Genomic DNA, 19,887 nt, shown 5'->3' on the forward strand with positions numbered 1-19,887 from the left:
CACATGTAGCCTTAAGGCCAAGTCGACCTAGGGGAGACCGAGGACCGGTTTAAATACTCGTCGCCGATGTTGGCCGTGTGGAATATGCCTCTGGTTGCCGGGTTGTTAGCGAATTGCGGTAACCACTGTGCCACCGCTCTCTACAACACAGAGACAAAAAGACAAAGATCCCCCGTATAGTCTTAACAAGCCACTCCTCGGTCTCGCGTTCCTTTGCCAAGATGGCGATTCCCGCCAATCCACTCTTCGGTCTCGCGTTCCTTTGCCAAGATGGCGATTCCCGCCAATCCACTCCTCGGTCTCGCGTTCCTTTGCCAAGATGGCGATTCCCGCAAATTCACTCGGACTCGCATTCCTTTACCAAGATGGCTCTACTTAGTTCCCTTGGTGCTGCGGCCCGTTGAACTGCCCTATCCAAGATGCCCGTGCCTATTATCCTAAGGAGCCTTGTTTCCCCTTACGAATATGGCCATTCGTGCCTCGTTACTGGGACTTCTTGGGTTCAACGGGCTCCTTGCATTACCCTTACCAAGATGGCCGTTCCCGTCAAATCTTGTAAAAAGGCCGCCGGTATAGTTTTTGTGCAGTGAAACACAATCCTCGTGAATGAAGAAATGGAGAGGCTACATGATATAGGGAGGTGGCACCACAACGGAGAACTGCAGAGATGAGACTCATGATGCTGAATGTGTGAACGTTAACAGCGCCACTGAGTGGACAGAGCCCCGCCCCTACAGCTCGTGGCTTTCGGCTGGGGCACTTAAACTCAGTAATGAGATATAATAGATACAAAGGGGTCAAATGGTAGTTGGAGTTCAGTTAAGCCTGGAGAGGAGAGGCAGTGGCTGGGTAGTCAAATGTAGACGACGTTATTACACCAGTGCTGCGGGGATTGTTACATTAAGTGAACCGATTTGAAGACTTTCAATTTTATTTTGCTTAGAGACAAGGATGGTGTCATTTGCAAGAGTGACTTGAGTCACCAAAATGAGAAATGCAAGAGCATTAAGTACAACAATCATCTCAATGTAATACAACATCGTGAGACAATGAATGGAAAAGGACACACTCATAAATCAATATAAACTGAAACAAAGTTAGCTTGAGATAAATTAATTTAAAAAACCATTAATCATTAACATTCGTTCAGTTACAGATACATCAACGTTGATTGAGGGTCCTTGTTGCACAGGCAGGTGGAATCATGTGACCTCAGTGCACTGTTACATCACTGTGACGTCACCATTACATCATCACGAACACATGGGACACCACGTGACTCCAGTGCACTGTTACATCACTGTGATGTCACATCCCCCTCACAAACTAAGTTGCTAATCTGGCGCCCTGAGGGTCAGACGTGTTCTGTCCTTGCTATATGGGTTTTCTGTTTGCAAGTTTTTCAACAAATCAAAGTCAGTCATCATCATCTTGAGAAGGACACATTTTTGGACGCTTTTTTTTATCCTTTTCAACCACATCGCCACAATGTCGAAGGCCAGGAAAAAGGGCTTCATTAAGCATCTCAAGAACATCTTCTGTTGCTTACACAGTGTTTCAGATGATGAGGTTTATGAGCCAGGCTGCTGTGTTCCGAGCTCTGTGAAAAGTCATGAGACGAGCCCAGTGGCAAGCCATGAGGAGACCGAGGTGGCAAGTCTTGAGGCAAAATCGGAGGCTAACCATGAGATGGGCCCGGAGGCAAGCCGCGAGGTGGATGCAGTGGATAACCGTGAGATGAGCCTGGTGGCTAGCCAAGAATGGACAGAGATGGCAAGTCTTGAGGCGAGCACGGTAGAAAACTGTAAGATTAGCTCGGTGGCTAGGCATGAGATGGGCCCGGAGGCAAGCCGCAAGGTGGACCCAGTATGGAACTGTGAGATTAGCCTCGTGGCTAGCCGTGAGATGAGCCTTGTCACAAGCTGTACGGCGAGCCTGGTGGCTATCCCTGAGGCTAGCAGTGAGCCGAGCCCCATGGCAAGCCAAGAGGCAAGTCAGATGGGTAGCCATGGGCCCAACCCAATAGCGGACAGCGGTTCAAACCGGGAGGCAGACCATGGGCCAATCACAGTGGTAGATCGGGAGCCGAGCCCAGCTGAAGGGGATAAAGCAAGCCCAGTGGCAAGCCACCAAGATGTTCGTGCTGCCAGCAACAAGGCTGCCGAATGCAAGGGCTGCCAAACTACAAGCGACCGGGACAGTCCAGGAAGCGGGAGTGGTCAGGCTGCTGGTCAAGGGATCAGACGAAGACGCCGGGGTGGCCAAGCTGCCAGACGGAGGGGCGGCCAGCATTCCACTCTTGGGGGCACGCAGGATATTAGACAGAAGGGTGCCATTCCATCCACAGCGCCTGCCATCATCAGGCCTACCTCCCAGAAGCTAGCTGCCCGTCCTGTGTCAGATGAGATTGCTGTGGAAGGTAAGCTTGTACCAAAGTGACTCTGTGACCACTAGCTTGACTTTGGAATTCACTCTCATGGTCTCTTTTTCCAAGTTCTTTTAACATTACTTTATCCCAAAAAAGGTGTTAACTCTTAGATATTATAACTTCACTGCTGGGTAATTGACGTTTCGGCCATTTGGCACTGTATTCAGAAACCGTGAACAAAAACACGTCATCGTAGTGAAACTGCAATTTCATAGGCTTACATAATAGTAGGGATGAGTTTTAGATAAAAGTCTGTCAGATTTTTGCACAATGTACGTTGTTATATACTTATGTTTCATGGAGTTGACAAAAGTGACACGAAGGCATGAGGATCCATTTATGGATGAAAATCAACGAGGATTACGGGATACATCACCGCCCTTCCATAATCCTTCATTTAGTGGCAACATGAAAAGTGAAAATATCGGACAAGTACCAGGTTCTTGCCCTATCCGTTGAATATTGTTACCCTTACCACGTTTACAGAAAATGACGTCAAAAACAGCTCACTGCAGGCTCACCTAGAGTTGAAAAATACATGGTTGTGAAAGGGTTAATTAAGAGCACCGCTAAAACAATGATGACACAAATTATGGCTTTACCACACAACTTTCGAGCCAGTCTTCGGAGTGCCTCGAGTGTTAACAGTCCGTATGTGTTTTGTGCGCAGATAAGAACCATAATGGAGCTCCATGACTTGCGCCGGAATTGGGGGAAATCTTGAGCCTCACGTGGCAGTGGAACGTATGCGAGGGTGCTGGCCTTGAGAACATGGGGAACTGGGGAACACCTGTTTCCTCAATGCCAACCTGCAGTGCCTTACTTACACATCACCCCTGGCAAACTACCTGATCTCCACACACCACTCAGGAAGATGTGAGTTCCCAAAACACTTTGAAATACCTAAGAGCTGAAAATAATTGTGTTTTGTGAAGATTTCCTGGCTGTGTGCTGCACCTACAGCTGAGCTGTGTGATTGGCGTTGTACTGACAGCATGTGCCACCTCTGCCTCACTTCACAGGTACAGAGAATGGATTTTGTATGATGTGCATACTGGAGAGGCACACCATTGCAACATTCAGCTCCAAGGGCAAGGTCATCAAGCCCTTGGAAATCGTCCAAAACCTCAAACGTGAGTTCCGTCCAATACAACACAATTGTGCACATTGAATTGAGAACCTATTCATCGGGTGGCAGAGTGGGGCATTAGTAAAACTTTTTCCTCGTAACCTTGTGTCCAACCCGCTTATGACCTCCATCCATTTACCCACAGGGATCGCCAAACATCTGCAGTTTGGCAAACAGGAGGACGTGCATGAGTTCTTCTGCTGCATCGTAGAAGCTCTCCACCTCTCCTGCCCAATCAACCACCACAAGTAAGTAGTGCACGTCCTAGGCCACTGGTTCCCAACCTGTGTTACCAAAAATTGACAACAAAGTTATGCAGAATCATCTTTAAATAAGTGCTTGGCTGCAAGGTGACATAGGGGTTAAAACAAAAAGGAATAACTCTCCCATGTGCACACTTGGTAAAGATGATGCATCTGTAAGTTACCGTATGTGTGATGTTGTTCATTTCCACGTGCAGGCCGGAAGAACATGTGGAGAAGACCTCGGTGGTTCACCAGATCTTCACAGGGCAGCTGAGATCGACAGGTGGGTGCCAGCTCCATGTGCAACATCATCGCTGCAAGTAGCGATCGCACCGAGAAGCCAAGGTTCTGATGTTTAAAAATCATTTTAGCCGCGAGCGAGGATCGAACTCAGTTTGCCGGGTTTGAAGTGCAGTGCGCTAACCACTAAATTTCCACTCCCCGCACAATAGAAAAATGCACAAGCACACAGACACAACAACCCATTTGATAAGATACAAACACAAGTATTAAAGCTTAACATCAACTTGCATGCATGTACGTAATTATTTGACAGCATTTAACTTGAAATTACCACGTGGCTCAGTGGGAGAGCCAGCAGCTCACAATTGGAAGGCTGTAAGCTTCAATCCAGATTGGGGGTTGACTTGCCACATCATCAATCCGGGGTCACTAAATTGAGTACCACGTTGTGGGGAAGTCAACAGTGGTTGTCCTATTAACAGACTCCCCCTTGCCATATGAATGAGGAGTGAGGACATTTTACCACTGCCTCAGGTTTATAACGAGCAGATGAGCACCATCTCAATGCCCATTTGAGCAGGAAATTACTTAGAATGTGAGTCAATATCACATGTGGTTGTGTCTGAGTGGGTGATGCCTGGGGAATGATTGTGAGTTTGACTAGGGAACATGTAACTTCATTTTATTCGAGTCTTCTAATCAGAATGCTAACCTCCTCTAATTGCACGTGTGAATGTGTGCGCGTGGGTTTACTTGTGTTTCACAGTGGAGTGCACGCAGTGTTCCTCCACCTCGGACAGATTCGAAAACTGCCTGGACATCAGTCTTCACATCAACGTAAGAAACGAGGAGGTCTTGATTTACTTAAATGGTATTTTTACTCGTGATGGGTTTTGGATTTAAAAGTTGGGATTAATTATTTTCTCATTCTCAAGCAACACTTTTGATCTTTTTCAGATCATGTACATTACACTAGTACTGTCACTCAAACACATTACGTTTGCTGATCGTCTGGAATGCTGTACATCGGATGAATCTGAAAATTGGGAGCACCTTAATTCCTGTCACCTAAAGACACTGTCCTCTTATGTCACACCACAGCCAGTACAACATAAGGACTCACTGTTCTAACGGCTACAAAAGTTGTTTCCAGTGTTCATTCCAAGCACTCATTTGCCTTCACATCGTTCTTTTTGACAGAATTCTCCAGATCTGCTGGCTGCTTTTTTAGATTTTACCAAGGCAGAGACACTGGATGAATACACTTGCCAAAGGTGAGTATGGCACCACGTCAATGTTACGCGAGTCTGTCTACTTTGTAACGCCAACGTATTTGTACAGTTTTGCACTGTGTGCTTACGCGAGCATCTTGGTCCTTAAACTGACGCTGATGCTTTTTGGTGCGCAGGTGCAGTTGCAAGGTGAAGGCCACGAAGAGGATGAGCCTTCATCTCCCGAACGTCTTGGCCCTCTCCATCAGGCGATATGACCTGTTTGGAAACAAGATCAATCGGGTAATGTTTGGTTAATATCCATGGGTTTTTTATTTCTTCAAAAATGTGGCTGTATTTGCTCCATTTTCTCATGGCTTGTTTTTGAGCTACTTCCTTTTTGAGTAATTTCTGTGATTTATTTCGCGTTATTTATTTTGCCACGGTAGTAACCCAGATCACTCGTGCAAATGTGACTTTTCACGGTCTCTTGAGCTCCCACCTGGTTAATCTACCTAAACTGGGCATTATGGTAGCGAAATGTTAACTACCTCCCCTAGCATACTGGAGGTCGTAGGTTTGATCCTGATCCTAATGCCTGTATATTTGGAGTTTACATGTTCTCCCTGTGGTCACGTGGATTTTTCTCCGGGGTTGCTGCTAGAGTATTTGGCTGCTATAATTATTCACGTGATAAGCCACTTCATTGAGCTATCATTTGTGGCTAGATCGCTCCTGAAAAAGAGCTATATAGCTCAGTCAGCATTACCTGGTAAAGTAAAAAAAATAGCAGAACAAAAATGAGAATAAAAAACTAAACTCGACACTGCATCATTCTTCTCCTCTTCCCCGCCTAACACCATCTCTGTTTCTGCATCACTGCTTCCTCCCTCACCACTGCAGGATTGCCCGTACCCACAGCACCTGGACGTGCGGCCATTCATGTTGCAGCAGGAGGACGCAGACCCTGTAGTGTACAGGTTATACTCGGTCCTTGTGCACTCTGGGAAATGCAGCACAGAGGGACATTACTACTGTTACAACAAGGTGATGTACTGCATTTATTATCACACAAACACACGCCAATCATCCGTACGCGTATATCCTTTAAATAATTCGATGCAGTGAAAAAAACCCAAAACGATTCCTGCTCCTGTGAGCCATGAGGTGGTGCTAATCTCCCATTTATAGGCCTGAGCCAGTGGTGAAAATTCCCCTTTCCTGTGACCGAGGGAGAGCGTATGCATAGAACAACCACTGATCACTTCAACAAAAATGTGTAGTTACTTAATTGACCCTGGATAGATGATGGACCAAGTGAAGTCCCAACCAGGATTTCAATTTTCAAATGTAATAAATTATTTTATGGATTATCGGTTCGATTACTCAACTTATGGGACAACACAATAATAGGTGGAATAAGAGGGTCACCTCTGTTCCTGATGTGCCATTTTACGAATATATGGGGAGTTCAGGTGCAATTGGATAATCGTTGTAATTAATCTTCGATGTTGTTTGCATACAGATCTGCGATGGGAGATGGTTCCGAATGGACGACGACTTGGTGACGCCGGTCGACACCAGGGTGGTCATCGAGAAACAGGCATACATCCTCTTCTACATCAGGTGAGTTACCTACGAGTTGTATTTGTGGGTATGGCCACAACAAGTGTGGTCAATGTGGAAGAGTAGACCAAATACCATCCAGAGTTTGTCTCCTCGAGGATTTTCTGCCAGCAGTGGCATGAGCAAGAATTACGCACAAGCGCTTCCACGTCCATCGCCCACCCTTTTGGCCTCGCCCCCCCCTCCCTCCCGATACGTTCCTTTCATTGGCTACCATAGTCTGATGAGCTCCCCCCTCCCTCTCCCTCCCCCCTCAACTCGCTTTTAAGGGATTACATCTTGAATCATTGCCTCATTTGATACAGCTAATCTGGCTGTGACGGTCCCACCTGATGACGGAGACTTGTGTTGCCTCCGAAACGTCGTGATTTTTGTTTTTATTTTATTTTACTTTCTACGTGACTTTACCGAAAAAACCTAAGAAGATGATTCCTTGCAGTCACGAAAGCTTCAAATCTAGAAGAATTTCAGAGCCACATCGTTATCATTATAATTTTTACATAAGTTGGGCATGTTGCCTTCCACCTTTGCTTTTAAGGCTCGATCTCTGTTGAACTCACGGGAAGTTCACCAGGTTGCCCTTTGGGCCAATGAAACTCACGTAGCGGTCGTTCCATGTGCTATGTGCAGGTGCCCAGAGATGAAGGCCATACCCGTGTGCAGTCAAATCAACGACGGCAATGGGAAATGGCATCAAAAGAGGTGGCAGCGACGACCCCTGACCCCGGCGATCAACCGTCATCACTAATGGATGATCACAAAGCCATGTGTGATGCCGCAGCCACGATTTCCCGCTCTTTTGCGATCCCGCCGGCCTTTGACCTTTCGACCAATCAGTCGCCCCGGGTCCTGATCCCAGCTATCTGCCCTGCTGACCCGTGTTTGTGTTTGTATGCGTTTCTAACTGCGGGGCTCTCTGAGCTCGCCGTGGTCGTGCGATCTCAAATCCACCCACGGCGCCGCAGTGTTACTTGGCTTGGGAAGGGTCCTGTCCAATTCCCTGGCCCTGAGAAACCGTGGGGTAACCCCCCGAGGGGGCCCTCGGGTGAAAACTCAGGGTAGGTGACCCGACCACGAGGCCCTACGTGGGTGCGGGTGCGTGCTTATGTGGGGGGGGGTGATGGGGGGCAGTGCGGTGGTGGAAGCCGGGCGGCTCCCTGGCTCGGCAGAGCGGCCCCGTCGCTGTGGCACCACAGAGACACGCAAACTCCAAATATACAGAAAGCATTAGGGTCGGGATCGAATCCATGACCTCCTGCATACCGGGCGAGGTAGTTAACATCTAGCCACCGGGGCACTCAAAATAGGTGGGGATGAGGGTCCATGGGGTTCTGGGCATCCCCTAGGTCGATTCAGCCTCAAATGAGTACCTGGTTCCCTGTGTAAACACCAGCGTGACGTCACTCCACGTTGAGCAGCCCCCCTCATTAATAATCATGAACAGGTGACGTCCTCCACATGGACCCTCCTCTCATTAATAATCATGAGCAGGTGACGTCACTCCACATGGGGGGGGCGAGCCGCCTCCTCCCCCCTCCTAGGCGTCAACTTACAACCCTCACTACAGAGGCAGAAACGTCACGTCACGCGATCTCCGTAACGTTGTTGAGACAAAGAAGTAAAAAGGACGCCATGATGAATAACGGATTATAACCTTTTAATAAAATAAATTGCACACAAATGGATGCAATGAATATGACGTCGCGGTCTGATTTTCGCTTGCAAGTTTCAGATTTACTGCAATATACCCGTCCTACTATAATCACCCAGGAATGTCCTTAACGCTCGTGGCGTCACTCAACGTCGACTATTCATGAGCAGGTGACGTCCTCCAAATGGACACCCCGCCACCCCTCCAATAATAATCAGGAGCAGGTGACGTCACTCAAAATCGAACAGCCCCCCTAATTAATAATCATGAGCTGGTGACGTCCTCCAAATGGTCCCCCCCCATTATTACCTACTATAATGAGCCAAGAATGTCTGTGCATCGCTCGTGACGTCACTCCACGTCAAGAGCGTTAAGGACAGACATTAGTGGGTGATTATAGCAAGTATTCGTATAAATAAGGACATTGAGCTGGGCGCCGGATCGGCTGAGCGGCATCGATACAATTGACCTCGATTAACGATCCACAACACAATATATAGGCGTCAAATATCTGATCAGTGATTTCGTCGGGTGTCCGATTTTATATGATTACAACGCCAAGATAAGTCTGTAAAGTCCTGTGCGTACTATGATTGAAATCGTTTTTTTTAATCATTCGATTTACACTACAGGTAGAACATCTTGAGATGCGGTCAAATGCTGAAAATTATGAAAGTAAAAATCGTATGCTATTGAATTATACCTTGTGTGTCGCGATTCAACTCCAGGGGTATACTCATGAATGCGAATCCTTGATGCACATTTCGCAGGCTACCGAAAGAGGTCACAGTGGAGTCAGGACAATACAGGACAAACGTGGAAAATCCATGGGGTGAGGCCAGACTAGCGCGACAAGTCATTCAGACGCAATACAAACAGGACACATTCAGACGCTGTCTTCTCGACAGACCTGTTTGTTCACCTGAGGACGGCTACTTGCGTTGTGGCCGAAACATCGTGAGAATTATTTGATTGTTTTATTTTTATTATTTCCTTCTACGTGACTATACCGAAAGAACCAAGAAGACATTCGTTTCCATCTCGACATCAGTAAGGCCGCATCCTCTGTGCGAAACGAGCAGCACACACACCTCTGTCATTCGTTTGATATTTTCCCTCCCCAAGCGGGGAGGTGCACCATTCCCGGAGGTACTGCAATACCGGGTTGATGCGCGGAGTGGACGGAGCAAGCCATCTCCCTGTCCCAAAAATCAATTTAATATAAGGTACCACAATGTGGTACGTATCAGATATTAAACTGATAAGAACAGATACTACACTTGATCTTAGCCAAAAGGCCGAGAAGCGATAACTGTAAGCTGTCGGTGGTGGGGTACACATACCCATGTAAGCTCCCTATACGCTATGGGTTGAAACCATGATTATCACAAAACAGTTATTTCATATGAAACACAGCCAATACACGGAACATGGGAACATTCTAAAGAGCTTTATATTAATCTTTGTCGATGAAAACCGGTTTTTTAAATCGAAAATGTATAAGAACAGCACAATGTTAGAATCCCGCGCAATGGCTTATGGGGATACGTCATAAAACTAATGTACGCTACGGGTCGTACCGTGATGAAATACAAAACGGATATTTTTGATTAACACAATCTAAATCGTGCTGTGCAGACATTGTATACAGTTTTACATTATATATTAAAATTCGGATAGCTGATTTTTATTCAGAAAATATAAAATTATAGCAAATTATTATCATCCTGCGCAGACGCTCGTGTTATCGCCGATCTTGCTGCTTTTAGCCAATCAAACGAAGGGGAAGTGTCACATTATTACTCGATCCATGGATCGATTGATACAACTTTGACCCTCAACATCCGACGCGTGGGTGCTTCTTGCAGCTGCTGCTTCTACTGCTGCTGTTGTTGTTCATGATGATGATGGTGGAGGGGTGGAGGCTGTTGGGAGGACGAGGGGGGGGGTTGAGGGACACGGGGACGTAAAGACGAGGAGGGACACCCGTAGACACGCGGCGTTTAAAGGCAGCGCGTGGGGATGGATGTGAGGTGGGTGCGAGCTCATTGGTGCACAAATACAAGTACTGTACACACCACATGTAGCCTTAAGGCCAAGTCGACCTAGGGGAGACCGAGGACCGGTTTAAATACTCGTCGCCGATGTTGGCCGTGTGGAATATGCCTCTGGTTGCCGGGTTGTTAGCGAATTGCGGTAACCACTGTGCCATCGCTCTCTACAACACAGAGACAAAAAGACAAAGATCCCCCGTATAGTCTTAACAAGCCACTCCTCGGTCTCGCGTTCCTTTGCCAATATGGCGATTCCCGCCAATTCACTCCTCGGTCTCGCGTTCCTTTGCCAAGATGGCGATTTCCGCCAATCCACTCGGTCTCGCGTTCCTTTGCCAAGATGGCGATTCCCGCCAATCCACTCCTCGGTCTCGCATTCCTTTACCAAGATGGCTCTACTTAGTTCCCTTGGTGCTTGCGCCCGTTGAACTGCCCTATCCAAGATGCCCGTGCCTATTATCCTCAGGAGCCTTGTTTCCCCTTACGAATATGGCCATTCGTGCCTCGTTACTGGGACTTCTTGGGTTCAACGGGCTCCTTGCATTACCCTTACCAAGATGGCCGTTCCCGTCAAATCTTGTAAAAAGGCCGCCGGTATAGTTTTTGTGCAGTGAAACACAATCCTCGTGAATGAAGAAATGGAGAGGCTACATGATATAGGGAGGTGGCACCACAACGGAGAACTGCAGAGATGAGACTCATGATGCTGAATGTGTGAACCTTAACAGCGCCACTGAGTGGACAGAGCCCCGCCCCTACAGCTCGTGGCTTTCGGCTGGGGCACTTAAACTCAGTAATGAGATATAATAGATACAAAGGGGTCAAATGGTAGTTGGAGTTCAGTTAAGCCTGGAGAGGAGAGGCAGTGGCTGGGTAGTCAAATGTAGACGACGTTATTACACCAGTGCTGCGGGGATTGTTACATTAAGTGAACCGATTTGAAGACTTTCAATTTTATTTTGCTTAGAGACAAGGATGGTGTCATTTGCAAGAGTGACTTGAGTCACCAAAATGAGAAATGCAAGAGCATTAAGTACAACAATCATCTCAATGTAATACAACATCGTGAGACAATGAATGGAAAAGGACACACTCATAAATCAATATAAACTGAAACAAAGTTAGCTTGAGATAAATTAATTTAAAAAACCATTAATCATTAACATTCGTTCAGTTACAGATACATCAACGTTGATTGAGGGTCCTTGTTGCACAGGCAGGTGGAATCATGTGACCTCAGTGCACTGTTACATCACTGTGACGTCACCATTACATCATCACGGACACATGGGACACCACGTGACTCCAGTGCACTGTTACATCACTGTGATGTCACATCCCCCTCACAAACTAAGTTGCTAATCTGGCGCCCTGAGGGTCAGACGTGTTCTGTCCTTGCTATATGGGTTTTCTGTTTGCAAGTTTTTCAACAAATCAAAGTCAGTCATCATCATCTTGAGAAGGACACATTTTTGGACGCTTTTTTTTTATCCTTTTCAACCACATCGCCACAATGTCGAAGGCCAGGAAAAAGGGCTTCATTAAGCATCTCAAGAACATCTTCTGTTGCTTACACAGTGTTTCAGATGATGAGGTTTATGAGCCAGGCTGCTGTGTTCCGAGCTCTGTGAAAAGTCATGAGACGAGCCCAGTGGCAAGCCATGAGGAGACCGAGGTGGCAAGTCTTGAGGCAAAATCGGAGGCTAACCATGAGATGGGCCCGGAGGCAAGCCGCGAGGTGGATGCAGTGGATAACCGTGAGATGAGCCTGGTGGCTAGCCAAGAATGGACAGAGATGGCAAGTCTTGAGGCGAGCACGGTAGAAAACTGTAAGATTAGCTCGGTGGCTAGGCATGAGATGGGCCCGGAGGCAAGCCGCAAGGTGGACCCAGTATGGAACTGTGAGATTAGCCTCGTGGCTAGCCGTGAGATGAGCCTTGTCACAAGCTGTACGGCGAGCCTGGTGGCTATCCCTGAGGCTAGCAGTGAGCCGAGCCCCATGGCAAGCCAAGAGGCAAGTCAGATGGGTAGCCATGGGCCCAACCCAATAGCGGACAGCGGTTCAAACCGGGAGGCAGACCATGGGCCAATCACAGTGGTAGATCGGGAGCCGAGCCCAGCTGAAGGGGATAAAGCGAGCCCAGTGGCAAGCCACCAAGATGTTCGTGCTGCCAGCAACAAGGCTGCCGAATGCAAGGGCTGCCAAACTACAAGCGACCGGGACAGTCCAGGAAGCGGGAGTGGTCAGGCTGCTGGTCAAGGGATCAGACAAAGACGCCGGGGTGGCCAAGCTGCCAGACGGAGGGGCGGCCAGCATTCCACTCTTGGGGGCACGCAGGATATTAGACAGAAGGGTGCCATTCCATCCACAGCGCCTGCCATCATCAGGCCTACCTCCCAGAAGCTAGCTGCCCGTCCTGTGTCAGATGAGATTGCTGTGGAAGGTAAGCTTGTACCAAAGTGACTCTGTGACCACTAGCTTGACTTTGGAATTCACTCTCATGGTCTCTTTTTCCAAGTTCTTTTAACATTACTTTATCCCAAAAAAGGTGTTAACTCTTAGATATTATAACTTCACTGCTGGGTAATTGACGTTTCGGCCATTTGGCACTGTATTCAGAAACCGTGAACAAAAACACGTCATCGTAGTGAAACTGCAATTTCATAGGCTTACTCTATAGTAGGGATGAGTTTTAGATAAAAGTCTGTCAGATTTTTGCACAATGTACGTTGTTATATACTTATGTTTCATGGAGTTGGCAAAAGTGACACGAAGGCATGAGGATCCATTTATGGATGAAAATCAACGAGGATTACGGGATACATCACCGCCCTTCCATAATCCTTCATTTAGTGGCAACATGAAAAGTGAAAATATCGGACAAGTACCAGGTTCTTGCCCTATCCGTTGAATATTGTTACCCTTACCACGTTTACAGAAAATGACGTCAAAAACAGCTCACTGCAGGCTCACCTAGAGTTGAAAAATACATGGTTGTGAAAGGGTTAATTAAGAGCACCGCTAAAACAATGATGACACAAATTATGGCTTTACCACACAACTTTCGAGCCAGTCTTCGGAGTGCCTCGAGTGTTAACAGTCCGTATGTGTTTTGTGCGCAGATAAGAACCATAATGGAGCTCCATGACTTGCGCCGGAATTGGGGGAAATCTTGAGCCTCACGTGGCAGTGGAACGTATGCGAGGGTGCTGGCCTTGACAACATGGGGAACTGGGGAACACCTGTTTCCTCAATGCCAACCTGCAGTGCCTTACTTACACATCACCCCTGGCAAACTACCTGATCTCCACACACCACTCAGGAAGATGTGAGTTCCCAAAACACTTTGAAATACCTAAGAGCTGAAAATAATTGTGTTTTGTGAAGATTTCCTGGCTGTGTGCTGCACCTACAGCTGAGCTGTGTGATTGGCGTTGTACTGACAGCATGTGCCACCTCTGCCTCACTTGACAGGTACAGAGAATGGATTTTGTATGATGTGCATACTGGAGAGGCACACCATTGCAACATTCAGCTCCAAGGGCAAGGTCATCAAGCCCTTGGAAATCGTCCAAAACCTCAAACGTGAGTTCCGTCCAATACAACACAATTGTGCACATTGAATTGAGAACCTATTCATCGGGTGGCAGAGTGGGGCATTAGTAAAACTTTTTCCTCGTAACCTTGTGTCCAACCCGCTTATGACCTCCATCCATTTACCCACAGGGATCGCCAAACTTCTGCAGTTTGGCAAACAGGAGGACGTGCATGAGTTCTTCTGCTGCATCGTAGAAGCTCTCCACCTCTCCTGCCCAATCAACCACCACAAGTAAGTAGTGCACGTCCTAGGCCACTGGTTCCCAACCTGTGTTACCAAAAATTGACAACAAAGTTATGCAGAATCATCTTTAAATAAGTGCTTGGCTGCAAGGTGACATAGGGGTTAAAACAAAAAGGAATAACTCTCCCATGTGCACACTTGGTAAAGATGATGCATCTGTAAGTTACCGTATGTGTGATGTTGTTCATTTCCACGTGCAGGCCGGAAGAACATGTGGAGAAGACCTCGGTGGTTCACCAGATCTTCACAGGGCAGCTGAGATCGACAGGTGGGTGCCAGCTCCATGTGCAACATCATCGCTGCAAGTAGCGATCGCACCGAGTGTGACGACGCATGCTGTACAGTGCAGATCAACTCTGCACTCTTTTAAGCACGTACACAGTAGGACATAAGAAAAACACACAAATACAGAGATCCCGCTCAAGCCTTAACAGAATGCTGGAGCAATTGCTATTAGCGAGTACCTAAGTAGGCCAACAGGGCACATGACAAGGTGGTGTGGCTAGCACCATGCCCGGACACCTTCGGGTGGCTAGCACCAGTGCTGAAGTAACACAATGCACCAGATACTCATTTGAGGCTGAATCGACCTGGGAGAAGCCAAGGTTCTGATGTTTAAAAATCATTTTAGCCGCGAGCGAGGATCGAACTCAGTTTGCCGGGTTTGAAGTGCAGTGCGCTAACCACTAAATTTCCACTCCCCGCACAATAGAAAAATGCACAAGCACACAGACACAACAACCCATTTGATAAGATACAAACACAAGTATTAAAGCTTAACATCAACTTGCATGCATGTACGTAATTATTTGACAGCATTTAACTTGAAATTACCACGTGGCTCAGTGGGAGAGCCAGCAGCTCACAATTGGAAGGCTGTAAGCTTCAATCCAGATTGGGGGTTGACTTGCCACATCATCAATCCGGGGTCACTAAATTGAGTACCACGTTGTGGGGAAGTCAACAGTGGTTGTCCTATTAACAGACTCCCCCTTGCCATATGAATGAGGAGTGAGGACATTCTACCACTGCCTCAGGTTTATAACGAGCAGATGAGCACCATCTCAATGCCCATTTGAGCAGGAAATTACTTAGAATGTGAGTCAATATCACATGTGGTTGTGTCTGAGTGGGTGATGCCTGGGGAATGATTGTGAGTTTGACTAGGGAACATGTAACTTCATTTTATTCGAGTCTTCTAATCAGAATGCTAACCTCCTCTAATTGCACGTGTGAATGTGTGCGCGTGGGTTTACTTGTGTTTCACAGTGGAGTGCACGCAGTGTTCCTCCACCTCGGACAGATTCGAAAACTGCCTGGACATCAGTCTTCACATCAACGTAAGAAACGAGGAGGTCTTGATTTACTTAAATGGTATCTTTACTCGTGATGGGTTTTGGATTTAAAAGTTGGGATTAATTATTTTCTCATTCTCAAGCAACACTTTTGATCTTTTTCAGATCATGTACATTACACTAGTACTGTCACTCAAACACATTACGTTTGCTGATCGTCTGGAATGCTGTACATCGGATGAATCTGAAAATTGGGAGCACCTTAATTCCTGTCACCTAAAGACACTGTCCTCTTATGTCACACCACAGCCAGTACAACATAAGGACTCACTGTTCTAACGGCTACAAAAGTTGTTTCCAGTGTTCATTCCAAGCACTCATTTGCCTTCACATCGTTCTTTTTGACAGAATTCTCCAGATCTGCTGGCTGCTTTTTTAGATTTTACCAAGGCAGAGACACTGGATGAATACACTTGCCAAAGGTGAGTATGGCACCACGTCAATGTTACGCGAGTCTGTCTACTTTGTAACGCCAACGTATTTGTACAGTTTTGCACTGTGTGCTTACGCGAGCATCTTGGTCCTTAAACTGACGCTGATGCTTTTTGGTGCGCAGGTGCAGTTGCAAGGTGAAGGCCACGAAGAGGATGAGCCTTCATCTCCCGAACGTCTTGGCCCTCTCCATCAGGCGATATGACCTGTTTGGAAACAAGATCAATCGGGTAATGTTTGGTTAATATCCATGGGTTTTTTATTTCTTCAAAAATGTGGCTGTATTTGCTCCATTTTCTCATGGCTTGTTTTTGAGCTACTTCCTTTTTGAGTAATTTCTGTGATTTATTTCGCGTTATTTATTTTGCCACGGTAGTAACCCAGATCACTCGTGCAAATGTGACTTTTCACGGTCTCTTGAGCTCCCACCTGGTTAATCTACCTAAACTGGGCATTATGGTAGCGAAATGTTAACTACCTCCCCTAGCATACTGGAGGTCGTAGGTTTGATCCTGATCCTAATGCCTGTATATTTGGAGTTTACATGTTCTCCCTGTGGTCACGTGGATTTTTCTCCGGGGTTGCTGCTAGAGTATTTGGCTGCTATAATTATTCACGTGATAAGCCACTTCATTGAGATATCATTTGTGGCTAGATCGCTCCTGAAAAAGAGCTATATAGCTCAGTCAGCATTACCTGGTAAAGTAAAAAAAATAGCAGAACAAAAATGAGAATAAAAAACTAAACTCGACACTGCATCATTCTTCTCCTCTTCCCCGCCTAACACCATCTCTGTTTCTGCATCACTGCTTCCTCCCTCACCACTGCAGGATTGCCCGTACCCACAGCACCTGGACGTGCGGCCATTCATGTTGCAGCAGGAGGACGCAGACCCTGTAGTGTACAGGTTATACTCGGTCCTTGTGCACTCTGGGAAATGCAGCACAGAGGGACATTACTACTGTTACAACAAGGTGATGTACTGCATTTATTATCACACAAACACACGCCAATCATCCGTACGCGTATATCCTTTAAATAATTCGATGCAATGAAAAAAACCCAAAACGATTCCTGCTCCTGTGAGCCATGAGGTGGTGCTAATCTCCCATTTATAGGCCTGAGCCAGTGGTGAAAATTCCCCTTTCCTGTGACCGAGGGAGAGCGTATGCATAGAACAACCACTGATCACTTCAACAAAAATGTGTAGTTACTTAATTGACCCTGGATAGATGATGGACCAAGTGAAGTCCCAACCAGGATTTCAATTTTCAAATGTAATAAATTATTTTATGGATTATCGGTTCGATTACTCAACTTATGGGACAACACAATAATAGGTGGAATAAGAGGGTCACCTCTGTTCCTGATGTGCCATTTTACGAATATATGGGGAGTTCAGGTGCAATTGGATAATCGTTGTAATTAATCTTCGATGTTGTTTGCATACAGATCTGCGATGGGAGATGGTTCCGAATAGACGACGACTTGGTGACGCCGGTCGACACCAGGGTGGTCATCGAGAAACAGGCATACATCCTCTTCTACATCAGGTGAGTTACCTACGAGTTGTATGTGTGGGTATGGCCACAACAAGTGTGGTCAATGTGGAAGAGTAGACCAAATACCATCCAGAGTTTGTCTCCTCGAGGATTTTCTGCCAGCAGTGGCATGAGCAAGAATTACGCACAAGCGCTTCCACGTCCATCGCCCACCCTTTTGGCCTCGCCCCCCCCTCCCTCCCGATACGTTCCTTTCATTGGCTACCATAGTCTGATGAGCTCCCCCCTCCCTCTCCCTCCCCCCTCAACTCGCTTTTAAGTGTTTACATCTTGAATCATTGCCTCACTTGATACAGCTAATCTGGCTGTGACGGTCCCACCTGATGACGGAGACTTGTGTTGCCTCCGAAACGTCGTGATTTTTGTTTTTATTTTATTTTACTTTCTACGTGACTTTACCGAAAAAACCTAAGAAGATGATTCCTTGCAGTCACGAAAGCTTCAAATCTAGAAGAATTTCAGAGCCACATCGTTATCATTATAATTTTTACATAAGTTGGGCATGTTGCCTTCCACATTTGCTTTTAAGGCTCGATCTCTGTTGAACTCACGGGAAGTTCACCAGGTTGCCCTTTGGGCCAATGAAACTCACGTAGCGGTCGTTCCATGTGCTATGTGCAGGTGCCCAGAGATGAAGGCCATACCCGTGTGCAGTCAAATCAACGACGGCAATGGGAAATGGCATCAAAAGAGGTGGCAGCGACGACCCCTGACCCCGGCGATCAACCGTCATCACTAATGGATGATCACAAAGCCATGTGTGATGCCGCAGCCACGAAGCCGCTCTGCGGGCGCCCCACCTACGACTCCACCACCACCAAGCGACGGGGACGACACGGCTTCCCCCTCACCAACCCCTCGCACAAACACACACCGACCCCCATGTAGAGCCTCGCGGGGAAGCCACCTGGTCCACAGGTTTTCACCCAGGAGCCCCCTCGTAGGGGGAACATCCTCTATGGTTTTCCCTGGGACCAGGCAATTGACTAAAGCTTTCCCCGGGCTGAATTACCCTGCGGCGCCATGAATTAACGTGGAAATGCACGATCACGACAAGGCGACGCAGCCACCGCGGATAGAAACATACCCCGCACACACAGATCGGTGGGCAGGTAGTGAGGGGGGGCGGAGCCACGAACGGCGGGGAAAACGGGGTCGTTCCTCTAATTGGTTGGGCGCTTAGCGGCAAACTCGGATGCGGACGTTGCTGAAATCAACGGTGCAAGTGGGGCTCGGGTACAGGTGAGCGCTCTGATTGGTGGGCGGATCGGGCTCTTTGATGTAGGTAAGGATAAAAGGACGATAAAAAGGGGCAGGGAGGGTCTTGCTTCTCGAGTCAGCTATTGGGGCGGTCGTCTCTTCAGTCCAGCTAATCGAACGTCCGTGTGACGAGTCGAAGTGCTGTGAGGACGGGCACACCGGAGCGTCGAACTGTGAGTAAGAGAGAGAGAGAGAGTTGAGATTTAGCCTAAAAGCCAAAGCAGCTTAAAGTCCTAACAAACTAGGTAAATCGGGAGATAGTTTAATCCTGCCTTGCCGATTCCGACTGATTCGGTGAGAGTGGCTCACAGTCGCGCCGATAATAAATCGTTAGTCACTGATCACAGCCTCGTGTGAATTCTGCGAGCGTGTGGCAAGCGTGTGGTGCTATGTGTGTGTGCGCTCGTAACGTGGGTGGTCGGTGCTTCCGTGGGTGCACGCTCCGTTCTGTGGCTGTGGATACCCATGCTGCGTGAGGGCTCACACCCACCGCGAACACCTGTCCCACGGCCCTTTAAACGATCTCTATTACACACCCCCGGCGGCAAAGCGTGCGCGAATGACGTCGTTTGCCCTCCGACCCCTGACCCCCCCGTTCAGCGCGTGTGATTGATGCGCGGGGTTGTGTGAGTGGAGGGGTCGCGTTTGATTGGCTGGGAAGCAACAGAGTGTTTCCAGGCGGCCGTGCGCCAGCCCCGAGTTATGCCTGACAGGCAGGATCCGCGGACTCGCGGGGGTGCGGCTCAGGGAGTAGAGCCGGCGAGCGGCAGCCCTTCTTCCGCCAGTGAGGACCGGTGCAGCAGCAGCTCTCACGCGAGTGAGCAGTCCGGGGACGGTGGGCCCCCTCTA

The 19,887-nt window shown here is 47.7% G+C and overlaps 2 protein-coding genes, 1 long non-coding RNA gene and 1 other non-coding gene across 5 annotated transcripts; 3 read left to right on the plus strand and 1 right to left on the minus strand.

Annotated features, from left to right (window-relative positions):
• Positions 1–443: 443 nt before the first annotated feature.
• Positions 444–9,230, plus strand: LOC144732684 (ubiquitin carboxyl-terminal hydrolase 36-like). Its single transcript, XM_078614254.1, has 11 exons — positions 444–2,419; positions 3,099–3,304; positions 3,451–3,561; positions 3,703–3,805; positions 4,018–4,085; positions 4,812–4,882; positions 5,246–5,319; positions 5,454–5,559; positions 6,160–6,303; positions 6,782–6,882; positions 7,513–9,230. The coding sequence occupies exons 3-11, from the start codon at positions 3,471–3,473 to the stop codon at positions 7,628–7,630; spliced, it is 876 nt and encodes a 291-aa protein (XP_078470380.1). The 5' UTR covers positions 444–2,419; positions 3,099–3,304; positions 3,451–3,470; the 3' UTR covers positions 7,631–9,230.
• Positions 9,231–9,660: 430 nt separating this feature from the next.
• Positions 9,661–9,843, minus strand: LOC144732733 (U2 spliceosomal RNA). Its single transcript, XR_013588242.1, has one exon. It is a non-coding gene; the product is annotated as a U2 spliceosomal RNA (small nuclear RNA).
• Positions 9,844–10,363: 520 nt separating this feature from the next.
• Positions 10,364–14,239, plus strand: LOC144732685 (uncharacterized). Of its 2 annotated transcripts, none has more exons than XR_013588222.1 (3): positions 10,364–13,031; positions 13,711–13,916; positions 14,063–14,239. It is a non-coding gene; the product is annotated as an uncharacterized LOC144732685 (long non-coding RNA). The 2 variants fall into 2 exon arrangements; XR_013588223.1 differs by having other exon boundaries at positions 10,461–10,566.
• A 50-nt stretch (positions 14,240–14,289) lies between these two features.
• On the plus strand, positions 14,290–19,373 carry LOC144732521 (ubiquitin carboxyl-terminal hydrolase 36-like). Its single transcript, XM_078613928.1, has 8 exons — positions 14,290–14,417; positions 14,630–14,697; positions 15,699–15,769; positions 16,133–16,206; positions 16,341–16,446; positions 17,047–17,190; positions 17,669–17,769; positions 18,400–19,373. Exons 1-8 carry the CDS (start codon positions 14,290–14,292, stop codon positions 18,515–18,517), a joined length of 810 nt encoding a protein of 269 aa, XP_078470054.1. The 3' UTR covers positions 18,518–19,373.
• The last annotated feature ends 514 nt before the right edge of the window (positions 19,374–19,887 follow it).

The sequence above is a fragment of the Lampetra planeri genome, chromosome 43 (genome assembly GCF_965212315.1).
Source record: "Lampetra planeri chromosome 43, kcLamPlan1.2.h2, whole genome shotgun sequence".
In the NCBI taxonomy this organism is placed as follows: Eukaryota; Metazoa; Chordata; class Hyperoartia; order Petromyzontiformes; family Petromyzontidae; genus Lampetra; species Lampetra planeri.